At 45.3% G+C, this 16,877-nt stretch overlaps 1 protein-coding gene across 2 annotated transcripts; it reads right to left on the reverse strand.

Annotated features, from left to right (window-relative positions):
- Nucleotides 1-5,557: 5,557 nt before the first annotated feature.
- Ccrl2 (C-C motif chemokine receptor like 2) lies at nt 5,558-7,771 on the reverse strand. 2 transcript variants are annotated; one of them, XM_034484243.2, is made up of 3 exons: nt 7,684-7,771; nt 7,067-7,182; nt 5,558-6,668 (listed from the first exon to the last, which is right to left on the reverse strand). In XM_034484243.2, exon 3 carries the CDS (start codon nt 6,655-6,657, stop codon nt 5,584-5,586), a length of 1,074 nt encoding a protein of 357 aa, XP_034340134.1. In that variant the 5' UTR covers nt 6,658-6,668; nt 7,067-7,182; nt 7,684-7,771; the 3' UTR covers nt 5,558-5,583. The 2 variants fall into 2 exon arrangements, with proteins under 2 accessions (XP_034340134.1, XP_034340133.1); XM_034484242.2 differs by lacking the exon at nt 7,684-7,771 and adding an exon at nt 7,509-7,588.
- Nucleotides 7,772-16,877: the final 9,106 nt, after the last annotated feature.

Here is a 16,877-nt window from a genome sequence, read left to right on the forward strand (position 1 = left end):
CCTCTGATCATGTCTGTGGGGCATAATCTTGATTGCTAGTTGATTAGGGTGGTCCAGCCCAGTGTGGACCATACCATCCCTGGGCAGGTGGTCGGGGGGTTATACAAGCAAGGTACCCGAGCAAGTGAGGAACAATAAACCATGAATCAGTGTTGCGTGTGATTATTAAAAAACAATCCACACTAACACCGGCTACTCTCCAGCTGCAGTGGTCTCCCCACCCCCATGTTTATCCCCATGCAGCATCCACTCAACTTCTCGTGGTTCGCCTGCCTCTGAACCTCTGGCTGCTATCTTCCCAGCCATCTGCCCCCTGTGGCTAGCTGTCATAAAACCCAGTAACCCAGTAAAGTCAAAACCCCAGAGACTTTTAATTTATCAGTCAGATTTATAACAGTAAATTCTTAACTCACAAAATGCCCACTCAAAGAACACAAAACTCAACTGATACTGATACAAGCTGCCCACCTAGACTGGACAAATTGCTCCACATTATTCTATTGCTCTTCTATGATATCCATAGCTACCTGTGGCTATTGCAAGCCATGTGGATCTGGTTAGTTCTCTTCCTCCATCTTTCTCTGTCCTTCCCTTGTCTGTCCTGTCCTTTCTCTCTAAAACTCTTAGCCCCGCCTTCCTTTTCCATTGCCCAATCACAGGCTTTATCCTTATATTTCACTTGACCTCACCTGCATACAGACACTAATCTACAAACCAGTGCTCCCCCATTATCTCCAGTTCCAGATTCCTGCCTTGGCTTCCCTTCATGATTGACTGTAACCTGTAAACCCAATAAATCATTTCCTCCCTATCTTGCGTTTGGTCAGGATGTTTTATCACAGCACTGGAAAAGCAAATGTAACATGGGGGATTCTCCCCAGAAGTTCACTTGAGGACAGTTTGGCCTTAATGCACATTTACTCAAATCCAATTCAGGCTTGATGAGCTGACCCTCAACTAGGATGTATGAGGAATACTTTTGAATAGAAACTGTCAGAGTTTGATAGAGAAGAGAAACATATCCCATTATTCAGAGAGGGGGTGTGGGTGTGGCCTGATGAAAGTGGGGTCTGAGGTTGTTGAGTGCATTGTTCAGAGAGAGGCATGTGTACACAGCATGTGCAGGTAAAGGAGCAAGGCTGCCACGAGTGATATTAAAAGGTAGGCAAGCATAACCCAAACCAGGCGGAGTCCTGGGTTACTAAACCATTCCCTATGCTTCTCTACCTCACCCAACATGAGGGAGGAACAGTGCCACTATGCTGGATAACTCACAAGATGTTTCATAGTGCCATTTTAGAGATATGGGAGGGCTCTGGGGCCTCTGTACAGTCTTCAGAGGTGTCCTTGTTGCTTGGAGTTGGTGTTAGCTTCAGAATGTGGGTCCTGACAACCCCTAGCAAGCTGCATTTAGGCTTGCAGTAGAGACAAGCTAGGACAATGGTGATGGGCAGAACCACATCCTAACCCAGACTGCTCCTCAGCATACTGAACCCAAAACCTCAGATGAGGACCCATGAAGACAAAGAAGGACATTGGCTCTCTTTGTTCTTCCCAACCAATGACCACATTAAACAACTCTCTCTGTGTCTGTCTGTCTCTCTGTCTCTCTCTCTCTCCTGCTTTTTAACATCACTTATTTGTTTAATTGACTTGTTGAGGACCGATGACCAAACCTAGTTTGTCAGGAGTCTGTCAGGACTCAGGCTCTGATCCAAATCTGGTAACACAGTGATAACCTCCACCCAAGTCTATATTGGGGGTCCTGGCATGAGGTTCAGGTTTAAATAGAAGGCAAAAGCTTTGTAAAACCGAGCCATTCTAGTCAAGGTGTGGTCCCACACAGATCATTGTCTCTAGTCCAGTCTGTCCTGAAGGGGAGTCTAACAAGTGCTCAGAACTGTGTGAAGTCTCTTCCCAGAAGACAAGATGCCCATCCAGCTCCCCCTTTCTATCATGAGACTCCTGGGGGAAGTTCCAATTCCCTTCATTGTTTTAATAGTCTGATATCCAAAGGGATAGAGGCACACATTTTCATTTCTGTTGGGATGGCCACACCCTTTCCTGGGAATGTGTGGTCCCTTTCCTAGGCGGTGTGGTCTAGGGAGCTGGAAGGGTGGATTCCAGTGCCCAGACACAGGAAGATTTGTCTTTGTGTGGCTGCCGGCTATGGTGAGACTGAAGGCCGATGGCCAGCCGATGCCCCAGTCTTAGCTACCTCAATACTCTACAGGGACAAGCCTTCCTCACAGACAGGGCCAACCAGGTTTTTCCACTGGCAAATAACTTACAAGCAAAAGAGAAGCACTATGTTTTAAACTACACTAGTCATTTTCTGTTTGCTAGGGTTTTTTTTTTTTTAATTATAGCATTTGTGGGAAATAGAAAAACTAGTGCTATTTTTAATTTTATTACATTTTTATTAGTGTGTGTACCGAAGCATAAATATAGAAGTCAGAGGACCACTTGGAGTTGGCTCTCTCCTTCCACCCTGTGGATCCAGGGACCCAAGCAGGGTCAGCAGCCTGGTGGTAAGCACCCTTACTGTCTGAGCCACTTTGCTGGGCCTCAAGTACAGCTTGTATTCTAGGGAACAGTCTTGATTCTCAGCATCTGTCTTCCTTACAGCCCCCCACTAGGGTTTCTGGGTCTCTCTCCTTTTTGAATTTTCATTCTGGAAATTCTGACAAGGCCATCCTTTGAGTTCATCTCTATCAGTAACAGAGAATAATGTGATTTCCTCCGGGAGACACTTCTTTTTGACATGGAACAGAAGTGGTTGGAGAGTATAGACATATTTCCTTAAGTCTGTGATGAGATTATATTCCCAAACTTTCCAAACCTCTTGTATATCTACTGAGATATTGTCTCCCTGAGTCTGTCTGCCTGTTTCTCTCTGTGTCTGTCTCTGTCTGTCTGTCTATCTGTCTGTCTGTCTGTCTGTCTGTCTCTCTTGCAAGGGTGCTGTCCCCACTCTCCTCCTTAGCCAGGGGTAGGGATGGGGGGGGGGTCCCCCCTTGTGCTGCTTGGAAACTTTATTTGAGTATATAATGGAAATCTGAGCAGCAGAAGACCCTAGGCTGTCCCAAAGACAGCCTGCACTAACACATCGGAGTGCCTCAGAGGCTTTTAAAAAGCCATATTGGAGTAAAGACAGGAGAGACCACAGTGTTAGTGCAAACAACATTTCAGTCCTGATAAAAAACACATCCACCAGGCTCCTCAATGCCCTGTGCCTTTTGTACTGAATCCCACAAGCCTTCTGTCTAAGCAGCCTTAGTAGCCACGGCTTCCGCCACTAAAGATTAGACCGTGTTTTCTAAAATTTTATCCAAATAAAACCAAAAATGAACACATTGGAAATTAGAATAGATAACTGAACAGAAGTCATCCTTTGCGCAGCCTTTTAAGACTTCATGCTTGAAGTGGTGTGATTCCACAGCCTGTGGCTCTTTCTCCATCCATCTGTTGAGGGGCTGGTGAATCAACAGCATCGTAGAGCTGTATAAATACAGCTTCCATGAAAGTCCGTGGCGAGGTGTGTGCACAGGCACGTTTCCCATTTCAGTGTTCTTGGGAAAGCATTTAGAAGTGGAATGACTGGTAACTATGTATTTAGCTTTTTATGGCAGTGCATGCCTTTGATCCCAGCACTAAGGAGGCAGAGGCAGGTGGATCTCTGAGTTCAAGGCCAGCCTGATCTAGAGAGTGAGTTCCAGAACAGCCAGGGCTACACAGAGAAACCCTGTCTTGAAAAACAAACAAAATAAATCTCTTTCCAAACTGGTTGTGTCATTTTATATTCCCATCAACAGTGCAGGAGAATTCTAATTTTAGTTCCTTGGAGGCATTTAAAATGTGTGTGTGTGTGTGTGTGTGTGTGTGTGTGTGTGTGTGTGTATGTGTATCTGTATCTGTTGTGTGCATGTGTGTGTGCATGTGAGTATGAATGTGTGTGTACATTTATGTGTGTGTGTGTGTGTGTGTGTAAGCAAGCATAAGCACATGTGTGAAGTCAGAGGACAACTTGCAGAGGCAGTTCTCTCCTCCCACCTTCACAGGGGTTCCAGGGACTGACTCAGCTCACCAGGCTTCCATAGCAAGGACCTCCACACACTGAGCCACGTTGCTGCCTGGCTCTCATTTCTTTTCCTTCTGCTATGATGGTGACTGTCATTTACCTATGACATCCTGGGAAGGATCTCTGGGAGGATGCTCTAGTTATATTCTTTGCCTGCCCATTTTGCCCCCCCACCCCCACTTAGTAGCCCCATTATAGCTGTAAAAGAAGATCTGTGGCCACTGCCTTTGGCCCTGGTGGAGTGTGGAGTCCAGCACTGAACACTCACATAGGAAAAGGGGACACTCATAGATCTCGGTACTCTCAGACCTGTAACCCCGGGCAAAGAGCTGGCCTCTGCTGACTGGCAGGTGCCCCCTGCACACACACCCCAAGTGTAACTCAACTTTGAAAGGAAGTGGGAACTTATTTGTAGTCATAGGCTAATGAGGCCTGAGGGATGTGTTATATTTCAAAGGTCACACACTCCAGCACTTCTAAGCGGACTTTTACATCTGCTCTTGTTAACTTTCCTAAGACACCAGAGCCTTCATGATACAGACTCTAAAACCTCAGAGGAATCAAGGGCTGGAAGAATCTGGAAAGCCTGAGTATAGTGAGTAGTCAAGACAGCCCAGCGGGTTCCACAGGACCAATCACTTTACCTTTGGTTTGCACAGTCTCCGTGCAGCCAGGTCTTCTCATGACCTGCAGGAGTGTGTGCCTGGGAAATTGTTTCCATGCTAATGCCTGCTTCTAATTTAGAATGTGGTCAAATTGGGTCTAGGGATGTTTTTAAAGACAGGGTCTAAGGGATTCAGGCTGGCCTTAACTCACTATGTAGCCAAGGGTGACCTTGAACATCTGATCTTTCTAGGTCATTTACTTCTTGAGTTGAGCTGAAATTAAGACGTGTATCACCAAGTGGTAGCACAAGCCTTTAATCCTAGTACTCAGGAGACAGAGGCAGGCACATCTCTGAGTTCAAGGCCAGCCTGGACTACAAAGAGAGTTCCTGAACTGCCAGGGCTATGCAGAGAAACCCTGCCTTGAAAAACAAAACAAAACAAAACAAAACGCACTTGATATGGCTATGTTGCCCAGGTTATACTTGCATTTGTGAGATTCCACCAGCCTTTGCCTCCTAGAGTGCTGGGATTAGAGACATGCCATCACTGCTGACTGACAGTTTACTGAAAGCCTGGCACACTTGGATAACTCACAGGCTCTGGGGCCAGTGATCTCTGGGCTTACATATCAGTTTTATCACTTTATAGTTGCATAACTCTGGACAACTACCGAGCTTCAGTTGATGGAACTCACACCACCCATGCCCACACTGTGGACAAGCACTGAAGAGGAAGAGTAGAATTCATCTTTATAAACAGCTTAGCCCTGCACCAGAGACAAATTCCAATGCTTAGTAGTAAATATTCATTAACCAGCCCTCTTTCCTCTTATATTCTATTTTTATACAAACATAAAAATTACATAAAATAATGTGAAGAGACAAGGATGAGTGTTTATATATCCTGCCTTTGATGCAAAGTACTGTACAGTTCAATGGGTCTGCCATGACCTTCCCTTGGCGTCGCTTGCTGAGAGTCCCTATTACTTTGATATGGGATATCATTGCACCTTGGGAGCAGGCTGCAGAGATATCTCGTAAAGGCCTTGTCAAGAAGCAAATAGAGGAACGGGTTGACGCAGCAGTGGGTGGTCGCAATGAGCTGTGTGACCTGAACACTGGCATCCAGATGGTAGCTGCTCTTTTCGTCCTGCAAGGACAAGTGTTCCTGGAAAGCAGACAGGAAAAGCACAATATTGTAGGGCGCCCACATCAAAAGGAACACACCGGTAACGACAAGAGCCGGCTTGCGGAGGTCGCACTGCCTCTCCCTGAAGCTCTGCTTTTTCCTCATTTGCCCGCAGCAGAATATAAAAACCAGCAGAGGAAAAGCAAGTACCAAGATGTTCATCTTTGACGTCAGAACATGCTTCCAGAACGGCGCTTCAATTGGCAAGAAGTGAGGTTTGCCAAAGCCACATTTGTGTTTCTGTCTTTCCATCCGAGGCTCATAAAACACAGATTCAGGCAAAGAGAGTGCAGTAGCCATGACCCATGCCAGGACACATGTAACAATCCCGCCAGACACTGTCGTGAAGATGGAGGACAGTCGCCCTTGGGAAAACACCTTGTATCCTTGCAGGAGGAGGAGGGTGTTGAAAAGCACCTCACTGTACAAGCCGGTGGAGTGGAGTCCAACAAGAACTTTACAAGTTCCATTGCCAGGGCTTTCCCCATGTGCTGCAGTATGTGCCCAAAAGGGCAGGGGAAGCAGGAAACACAAATTTGAAAGTGCCAGGTTTAGAAAGTAGATGTTCCCCAGATTCTTGAGTCCTTTGTATTTCACCAAGATAAACACCGCCAGCGCGTTGTCCAGGAGACCCACCGCAAACACCGTGCAGCAGAACCGTAGCACCTGCTGGGCGGAAAGGAACTCAGGGGTGGGAACTTGGTCTGGCCCAGTGTTGTCCAGGTCATCTTCTATGAGGACATCATATTCATCCTCCGGGGCCACTGTGTAATTATCCATCGGAAGCTGCCCTGTGGGGAAACCAGAAGTTATGACTCCCCTCCACCCTACAGCAAAAGACTGAAAGTAAATATGCCCCACTCCCCCAGAGTGGCGGCTGTACTCAATCTACTCATTAAGTGCCCAGGGACCGAGCTGCTAATGTGACAGAAGCTGCCTGGCACAAAAGAAGTCAGGAACGTTAAAGTCACTTAAGTTCTTTTGGTTGAAATGAAACTCTAAATGGGAGATAGGATCTAAGAAAACAAAGAGTTAAAAACAACGAGAGAGAGAGAGAGAGAGAGAGAGAGAGAGAGAGAGAGAGAGAGAGAGAGAGAGAGAGAGAGAGAGAGACACAGACAGACACTGGCTTAACCTTGAGAAGTTGGTGCCCGCCTACTTCCCAGACATTTAAAGCAGGGTTCCTTACCTTGTTCACCGACCCAAAACGGCGTCCTTGAGGCAGGCTGCTTGATATTTTTCTCTCAAGGGATATAAACAGATGTTTGCAAAAGTGAAACTGCGCTGGTCAAGCACGTGGACAAGCTGGTGAGATAAAGATAACCATTTGACTGAGTTCGTTCCCAAGGGTGGGGAAGGGTGCAGCCCCATGATCTACCATCCAGGGGGCTGTGGGAACACTGGGGTCAGGGAAACACCACTTCCTTCTGAACACACTGGTCTTGACCCCGAGGAGCCAGAGAAAGCACTGTTTATTCCTCTGAAGCTCTCCCGTCCAGCCACAGCTTTCAAGGGCCAGCTGGAATCAAGTTCTGAAAGCCTCTCTCAGGAGCCTCTGTCAGCCGCAGAGAAACTGAGAAGCTATTTTCATCTCTCCCTCTCCCGGTATCCCATGTTTGATTTCTCTGTACCTCTTGGCCAGCTGTCCTCCAGGCTCCTCGGATAAGGACACTAACTCACGCCTGCTTCCAGCGATAATAAGAGTGTGATGTCAGAAGCTGAGACGAATGGCCCCACCCCCTGGCTTCTGACATAAGTTTCCCGAGTAGATAACAGCTTCCAGAGCACAAAGGTGTTCATACTCACCAGAGAACGTGGAAGCGACTGGTATCAGCAGGGAAGGAGGTTGGGGACAGAGTGGGACAGAAAAGGAGCATTGCTGAATGCAAGACTGGTGTGGACATTCCTCCTTAGGAAAGCAGTGGGTGTTGCAAGCAGCTGGAAGGAAGCAATTGATGTTGGGACACTTGATGTAGCTGACTCTGCTCAGGGGAAGCCCCCGGGGAAAATCCTGTGTGAGGATGTGTGGGACACGATCAGGTGGAAGGTACCATGAGGAAGTGAGGCTTGGCTTCTCAGGGAAGATGGAGATGAAGAAAGGAAACAGACAGTTGCCTGGTCTTGGAGTGCCGGGGAGGGGTCAGAAGGAGAAGGATGCCGTTTAAAGAGGGGTACCCCAAGAAGAAGACGAACTTCAAAGAACTGGGAGAAAGGCATTTATGAACTGCCTTCAGGCCAACAACTCTGTGTAGCTGTGACTGACATAATCTAGAAACTAAATCGATGTCTCTGATTTAGTCACGTCCTTTGCATTATCAGCAAGGTGTCCGACGCACGTGATTCGGAAAGCATACCTATAAAAACAGAGATAGATAATGAAGAGACTAATAAGAAAATACAGAAAGGAAAGAGCCTAGATAGACATGGTCGAGCATTAAGCTCAAAGCATCCTGGAAGCTAGAACAGAAAATGGGTGCAGAGAGAACCCAGAATGGAAGAGCTTTCCGGTAAGACCTCTCCTCCCCTAGTGGGGAGCAGCTATGAATGAGTGGGAATCTCCAGGCCCTAGGGTGCTCTGTCTACCTGTGGACATGGCTATAGTTCAGGGTCCTCTGAGCTGTCACCTTCCTGAGATCTCTACCTTCTACAGCTAGATGTCCTGGAGCCACGCCATGACACCTGGCCTGTGAGTAAGCTAAGTGGCTCACAGTTCAGTCCTAGACAGCGGACAGACTCACAAGCATTCACACTGCTCATTAGATGGGCAAGGGGTGGAGGCGACAGTGGACACCCTATATGCTTTGTGTCACACCATGATGGTAAACTGAAATCTCTCGAGGAAAATGACAGGTCTGTGAACTCAAGGCCGCTCCGACTTCTCTATCAGTGTGGCCTCCACTTTCAGTATTGCTTTATTTCAGTTTGATTCCCACCATCTGCCTGTCCACGTTTAGGCCACAGGAATTTTTTTCCAAATTAGCATACAAAATAATGTGCAAAATACAAATATTACAAAATATGCATGCATGTGTGTCACTATTCTTCGTTCTCCATCCGCACTACTCTGCCTATTTCCCTGTCCCTTCTTGTTGTCTTTCTACCCTGAGACTGTTTCTCCTGCTTTCATGTCACACATATTTCATTATAACTTCTTTCTCTTATTCTTTAAGATCTTATTCCTAAGATCTCTTCCTCCCCACACAGCCTCCTTTCTCATCTCAACAGCCCCCCCCAGACACACACATACATACACACACACATACATGTATGTACACATATGCACTCACACACACACACGTACACACACATGCACATATACATGTGTGCATACACATGTGCACACATTCACACATGCATGTGTACACACATACACACACAATCAGGTCTAGATTTTACATATAAGAGAAAATATGCAATACGTGTCCCTCTGGGTTTGGCTTATTTCACTTTACATCATGAGTTTCAGTTTCAGTTTTCTGCAGATGTAATAGTTTTGATTTTCCTTTATGGCTGAAAGTGCTTCTGAGGTCTGACATCCTTGAGTCACGTGATTATCTACGAAGGAGTGGTGCAGCTGGGCTACAGGGGAGTTCTGTTTTTAGTTTTGTTGTTGTTTGTCTGTTTTTGAGGAACTTCCACTCTGATGTTCATTTTTATTTTTTATTTTTTTCCCCACTACTGGGGATTGAGCCTAGTACCACATGCACACTGGTCAAGTGATCTGTCCCCGAGTGACATCACCCATTGTGACACTGATTTCTGTCGTGGCTATACCAATGTACATTCCCACCAGGAGTGTAAGGTTCCTCTTTCCTCACACCCTCCCCAGCCTTTGTTGTTTTCTTTAAGGCTATGGGAAGGAAGAAAGTATACCTCTGACCCAGAGGTCTGTGGGAAGCTTTGTCATCTGTAATCACACAGAGCACTGTCTTATCAGTTTTCCATCAGTGTGACACGGTATTTGAGGCAATTAACTTTTGAAAGGAGGACAAGCTTAGTTTGACTTCCGAAAGTTTCAGTCAGATGTGTCTCAGCCCTGTGCCTCTAGGATTGTGACAAGGCAGTGTATTGTGGCTGGAGCTCATGGCTGAGAAAGCTACTCCCCTAATGTTAGCTTGGAAGTGGAGAGAGTGAGAGAGAGAGAGAGAAAGAGAGAGAAAGACAGAGAGACAGAGACAAAGAGACAGAGACAGAGATGAAGGAGTTGTGATCCTCCTATTCCCCTCAAGCACAATCCCCAGTCACCCCACTTTCTTCTGCCACTCACTTCTACCTTTTAAAGATCCTACTACCTCTCAAAGTACCCAGACTGAGGACTTTTTGCACAAGAGTCTTGAGGTGGCCTTTACTGAAACCACGGCATTCATCCTTGTAAAAGCAAAGCGCCTTCTATACCTCTGGTTTGAGGCTCACAAGCCTTAGTGTTGAAGGTCCAAGTTCCTCCTAACTCAACCCACTATTGGTCTGAAATGCTATCCTATGTACTCACTCTCCCTACATGTGATCACTCATTCACTCAACAAACATTTCTATGGTACCTAGCATGTGTTCATCCCTACTCTAGATGCAGGACAGAAAACCAGTGAACGAAAGAGGCAAAAATCCTGACCTTCGGAGAGCTCCTAGTCAACAGAGAAAACCAAAATCGATCAAGTGTATTGATAGTTGGTAGCTACCGGGGTCTCCAGGGAAAAGTAAAGGGAGGAAGACTAGAAGGCTTAGGCCATTCGTAGTGAGAGACAGCCTGGGTGAGGATGGGCAGGGAAGCTGCAAAGGACTGGGTCCCATAAACACTTATTGTCTTACGTTTCCTGTTACAATGTTCTTACTTCAGAGGAAGCAATGCTTTCACCAAAGATGCAGAGATACTCCTTGCAGTCTATTGACTCTCTATTCAAATATGTATTGTACGTTTATATACATAACACATTACATATTTATATATTATATATTTATATGTTCATATACATCTATATATTATTATCAATGTATTATATTTATTAAGTATCAACCATTTATTTTCTTTTATTATTTAACTAATTATTAATTACTATGAGATTTATTTACTAATATTTTAATTAGGCTATTAATAATATAAATTCTAATTAATTACATAAATCAATAATTAATAATAATCACTAAAGTTAACTATTTAATTGATTTAATTACTAATGTGTGGACTGTTTTATTAATAATTTATTAATGATTATTGATATAATTGACAATATAATATTAATTATTATGTGTATGATTATATACTATGTTAGTATATATATACTATATATATACACATATATAGTGTATATGGTATATATATGTATATATGTATATATACTATGTTAGTATTATATATAGTTACATATAATTAATATATGTAATATAATTATTTAAAATATATAATATATAAAAAATATATAATAAATAATATATATAAAATATTATATATATATATATATATATATATATATATATATATATATATATATAAAGATCTCCCACTGTGTAACCTTGTCTGACCTGGAACTTGCTTGCTAGATAAACCAGGCTAACCCTGGACTCACAGAGACCTGCCTGCCTCTGCCAATGCTGGGACTGAAGATATATGCCACTATTCCTGGCTTAACTCAGTTTAAAGAGCAAAGGATACAGTGCACCAGCCATCTGCAGAGAAGGACCCTGGACATCTTCCATGTCTCCTTTTTTGGATGTTCCATGTCAACCTGGAGGCAATGGCTGCTTCCTGCACTGCGGTTTCTGTGTTCTTTAGGGTTCTCCTTACTCTAGTCAGTAGCCCATCCCTGAAATAATAATCTTTTATATACAAAGTCTCTTGTTCAAGTTGCTGTTGTGGTTTCTGATTGGTACATTTTATTCAGCTTTATGACAGGATGGAGGGTGCTAGGGAGATGGGTGCTGGAGGGTGTTAGTTTAGTTTTCAGGGATTTATCTTGATAATGACAAATGGGTATTAGTTTCTTAATAATATCATAGTTTAATATATTCTTTTCAAATATCTATTTCCTCATATTTGTCTATCATCTATCTATCATCTACTATCTATCATCTATCTATCAGCCATCTATGTAACTGTCATTTATCTATCCATTTATCTATCCATTGCTGTACAACAGACTGGAAGAAGTAAACAGTCATGATTTGTCATTTCAGGGTCATTTCTTTGTGCCCCAGAGATGGGACAAGATAAAGGTATTAAAAGTCTTGGCATTTTCTTGTCTATTGCCATGTGTGATTGACTTTCTGTGAAAAAGAACACTGAAATCAAGAGTCAGACTCTGGATCAGATTCCTAGGAACCAGAGCTTTGAGAGGCAGAAGTGTGAACAGAAAGCTTGTTGTGCAAGGGCTTCCAGCAGACCTCTCTGTAGGGGATAGAATGAGGCAGCACCAGGAAGAAGAAGAAGCAGTGGCTGCACCGTGGTAACACCTGAATCCTCAGCTGGTCCTACATAAGGTGTGAGCCTGGGATGGCTCCTGAGAACTGTCCTGGACTTTGGTGACCAGACCAGGTTCCTGAAATTCCACATCAGCCATTGTCCCCAGTTGTCTCCTGGGAGATGGCACTGCCTGGAGGACAGATGGAGGGAAAACAGGCACAATGGTCCTGAAGAGGGCATCTGGGCAGGCGCCACAGCATCCTCTGTGACCCTGAGGGTCTCCAGACTTTCTAAAAATTGTGTTTACCCAAAGTGACAAGAAATGGAAATGAAAATTTCCAAACCCAGAGTGTCGTAAGTCCAGGGAACCCACCCCGGGGCGTGAGCACAATAAAAGAGGAAGTCACATGTCTTGTGAGGCCCCACTGCTCATTGTTGCCCCACCCCCACCCCGATCATTTGGTTAGCTGCTGTCATCGAGTGCAGAGAAAGATCAGAGAGAAACTGAGATGCCCCTCCCAGCCCCACTCCTCCATCTCTCCCTTCTTCATCCCTAGGAAATTAGTCACTCTCCAGTTTTCACAGGGTTGGGTTGAGTGGGTCAGACACAGGCCCAATATTAACCATATGTCACATGAATAAGAAATTATCAAAAGCAATAAAGGGGTCAGGGGAGGTGGCTTAGTTAGTTCCCAGATCCCATGTCAAAATGACAAAGGCATGGTAGCACAAGCAGATAGATCCCTGGTTCTCACTGCCCAGCCAGCCAAGCTGAAACAGGAAGTTCCGGGTCAGTGAGGGATCCTGCCTCAAAAAGTAAGGTGGAAAGTGTCCTCGGGAACTACACCCAAGACTGACTTCTGACTTCCACATGTTCTGACAAACCTGTAAAAAATACACACGTGGACATGTACATGCACACACAAAACCACTCTCATTTAAAATGTCTTTAGGAGCTGGGAATATAGTTTAGTGGCAAAGTACTTGTCTAGACTTCATGAGGCTAAAGATTCCATTCCCAGCAACACACACACACACACACACACACACACCACACACACACACACACACACACAGAGAGAGAGAGAGAGAGGGGGGGGAGGTATAGAATTCTTTTTTAATAATATGTGACCCATTTAATTATGTAGGACAAGGGTTCAGTGGAGCCTTCTCTGCAGCCCGAGTGGCTGTCTTGGGTCCTGCCCAGGTCCCTGTGTGCCAAACTGGGCATTGTGAAGATCTTGCTTTCTTTTTGTCAGCTCCCTCCAGGGTCAGGCCCTGAAGTTCCTCAGAGGCTATACTGCCTCTCCTGTCCCAGGACCAGCAGTCTCTAAGGACTCCATTTGAGCCAGCTCCTAACTGCCAGGAATCCACAAACCTGTGTTCTCCATCTTGTCTCAAATAACTCAGCCACAATCTCCGGGAAGAACGTTGGGAAGGGGCTCTCATCCCAGTGAGCCAAGACCTCCAGTTCCCAAGGCTGGTCCTGAGCTTTCTAGAGAATGCAGGACTTGGGGACTGAAGTGGTGCTTTAGGGGAGGAAGGAAAATCTGCACGCCAGGATCAAGCAAGGACAAACCAGGCAGGGGCTGAGAGGTCAGTCTTTCGGACTGCATCCTGTTTTGTCTACTTTTATCTTCTTTCACATCTTTGTAGCACTTGACACTGCTGTCACTTCTGACTCTTCAAAATTCTCTCCTCAATGAAGTGTGTGTGTGTGTGTGTGTGTGTGTGTGTGTGTGTGTGTGTGTGTGTGTATGTTGTTTAGTATTCATATAGAGGTCAGAGGACAACCTCCAGCGATGATCTTTGCACCATTTTCTTTTTGAGACACAGTTTCTTATTGGCCTGGAGCTTGCCAAGTGGGCTAGGCTGGCTGGCCATTAAGCCCCAGGGGTTTGCCCATCTCTCCCTTCCTGTCACTGAGATTATAAGTGTTTGCCCAAAACACAACTGGGTTCTGGGGATCAAACTCAGGTCCTCATGTGTGCAAGGTGGGCACTTTTCTCCCTGGGCTATATCTTCAGCCTCTTTCCTTGCTCTTTTGCTACCTGTGTGGCTCCAGGTTCATTCTGAGTCATTTTTCCCACTGCCTTGGTGCCTACTACCAGGTGAAGACCGATATTCAGTTACTCTGCCAAATTTATTGCCTGTACCACCAGCTTCCCCTGGTATTGCCTGGATGTCTCTCAGGACTCCTAACTCAGTCAGTGTTGGAAGTTGAAGCCCTCTTCCTGTACCTTAAGATCAGTGTTCTTCATTTCATGAGGTTGAGAGTCCCACCTTGGCCTCCCACCTTCCCTTAAGTCCACACCCTGATGGTTATTCGTCCTCCATTGTCACATTTAGAGCCATTAACTTCTCCATCAGGTGCCTGTTCTGAGACCTCCACTGTGCTCTGGAAACAGCACTGCACACACCTCCATCTCAACCTCCATCTCCATGTTGCCAACACAGACTGCAAACTCAGTGCCAAACTGTGTTAGGACCTCTTCCTACCCTACAGGTGTCCAAGGCCCCGACAGCGCCCTCTGCTTCCCAGCCTCCAGTGCCACCTTTCTTCTTCCTTTCCACACAAGAAGCCACTAAAGGCCAGCGACAAGGCCCAGTGGGTAAAGGTGTCTGCCATTAAGGCTGATGGCTAGAGTTTGACCCCAGGACTCAGTTGGTGGGAGGAAAGACTCAACTCCTGAAGGTTGTCCTCTGACCTCACATGTGTGCCATGGCAAGGGCACAAACTACCCCGCAAACCAATACTCTAAAGTGCAACAAACAAAAAGAGGCCACTTACCATTCCCTGAAGTTGCCTTCTCCACACACCTCTGTTTTCCTGTGGGAATGGAAGTTTCTAGAAACATACTATACCTTCAAAGAAACATTCTGTAAGACCGACTTAACTGGTTGGAATGTTAATAGTTATGGGGAGTTTAGAATGTTGCAGGCCCAGAGCCTAATAAAAATTTACCTTGGAATAACTAGCTCCCTAGCCATTCCTTGTCTACCTCAGGGTAGAACCCGACATTCTGTGAATAACAGAAGAAAGCCTTTGGAATATATTAATTTAACAAAACCACTTTCCATTAACCAAAAGGCTAAGACATCAGACAGTACCTGAGGCCTATAGCTGAGATTTCTTGCTTTTTAATCCATCAATGTGCTTAAAAGTTCTTGATCTATGATTTTCTTTGTTCTGTTACTATAAAAACTTCATGAGGACTAGAGAGATGGCTCAGTGATTAAAAGCACTGGCTGCTCTTCCAGAGGACCCAGATTCAAGTCCCAGCTTCCACATGGTAGTTAACTCTGTTTCCAGAGTATCCAACATTCTCACACAGACATATATGATACACATAATACACACCAGTGCACATTTTAAAAAGCCAAAAACCAAATCAAAACAACAACAAAAACCAAATCCTTCATGAAACTCTCCCATGATGGAATGTGGAATTTGGGGTGGATTACTATTCTGCTGCTATGATAAAACATCATGTCCGAGGCAACTTATAGAAGGAAGAGTTTATTTTGGCTCATGGTTCCAGGCTGATGAGTCTGTTACTGGCAGGGAGGCATAGCAGGTGTGACATCAGGAGTAGGACAATAGAGATCACATCTTCAACCACAAACATGAAACAGAAGGAGAGCGTGGAAGTAAATCAAGGCTGTCTTCTCTCAAAGCCAGCTCCTGGTGACTTTCTCTCAGCATGGCTGCATCTCCTAAACATCCCCAAATAGCATCACTAACAGGACCAAGTGTTCAAGTGCCTGAACCTATAGGGGACATTCTTATTCAAACCACTAGATGGATTAACCTGTGCCACTCCTGGCCTGCTTCTCCCCTCAATGTGTCTAAGCACGTTGCACAGCAGGCTGGACTGGAGGGAGAGAAGCTTAGCTAAGGTGGGTGAATTAGGCAGGGTCTCAGTCTTCATGAATATGGGCGAAACAGCCTTCTCCAGAGACAGTTTTCAGTGAAACAGCTCTCTTTATTGGGGATGGAGGGAGGACGACAAGGGCTATATAAACATTGGAGAATGGGTAGGGGTTTTTGGGGTGAGCGTACATCATTGGCTGGTGCCGAGGTGCTGGGGAATGCTTCACTTGCATGAAGAGGAACTCCAGGTACTTGCTGGACATGTCCTTACAAGGAAAGAGGAGGCTTAACTTGTAACCTGGCCACCTGGCTATGTGACTACCTCAAGGGGGACAGAGGTGGGGGTCATAAGGCTCTGTGTACACTGGGACATGCAGGTCCAGAGCAGGAAGCAGTTCTACTTCTGCCTGTCTCAGGATGAAGTTTTGGGGGTTGGGACATGTCTCAACCTCACTCTTGCTCTGGACTGGCTCCTCCCAGTCACATGACCTTCTGGCCCCACAAACATGAACCTGTGTTCCCAGACTATGGTCACTCATATGTGACACTATAGAATAAACTACCTTTTATCCGATTTGAGCTGAGAGTTGAGTTTTTATGTCAATACTACGCACAATTCCCAATGAAATTCCCTGTAATTTCTGTGGTGTAAGAGACCACACCCCTCAGACAATGATCTAAAACAGATTAGTACTGAGGTGATCTAAGGACACGTTAGCCCTTAGAGGACAG

This window comes from Arvicanthis niloticus, chromosome 21 (assembly GCF_011762505.2).
Source record: "Arvicanthis niloticus isolate mArvNil1 chromosome 21, mArvNil1.pat.X, whole genome shotgun sequence".
In the NCBI taxonomy this organism is placed as follows: Eukaryota; Metazoa; Chordata; class Mammalia; order Rodentia; family Muridae; genus Arvicanthis; species Arvicanthis niloticus.

Excerpts from the sequence above, each read along its gene's own strand:
- Ccrl2 (XM_034484243.2), bottom strand. The coding sequence starts at position 6,657 with ATGGATAATTACACAGTGGCCCCGGAGGATGAATATGATGTCCTCATA.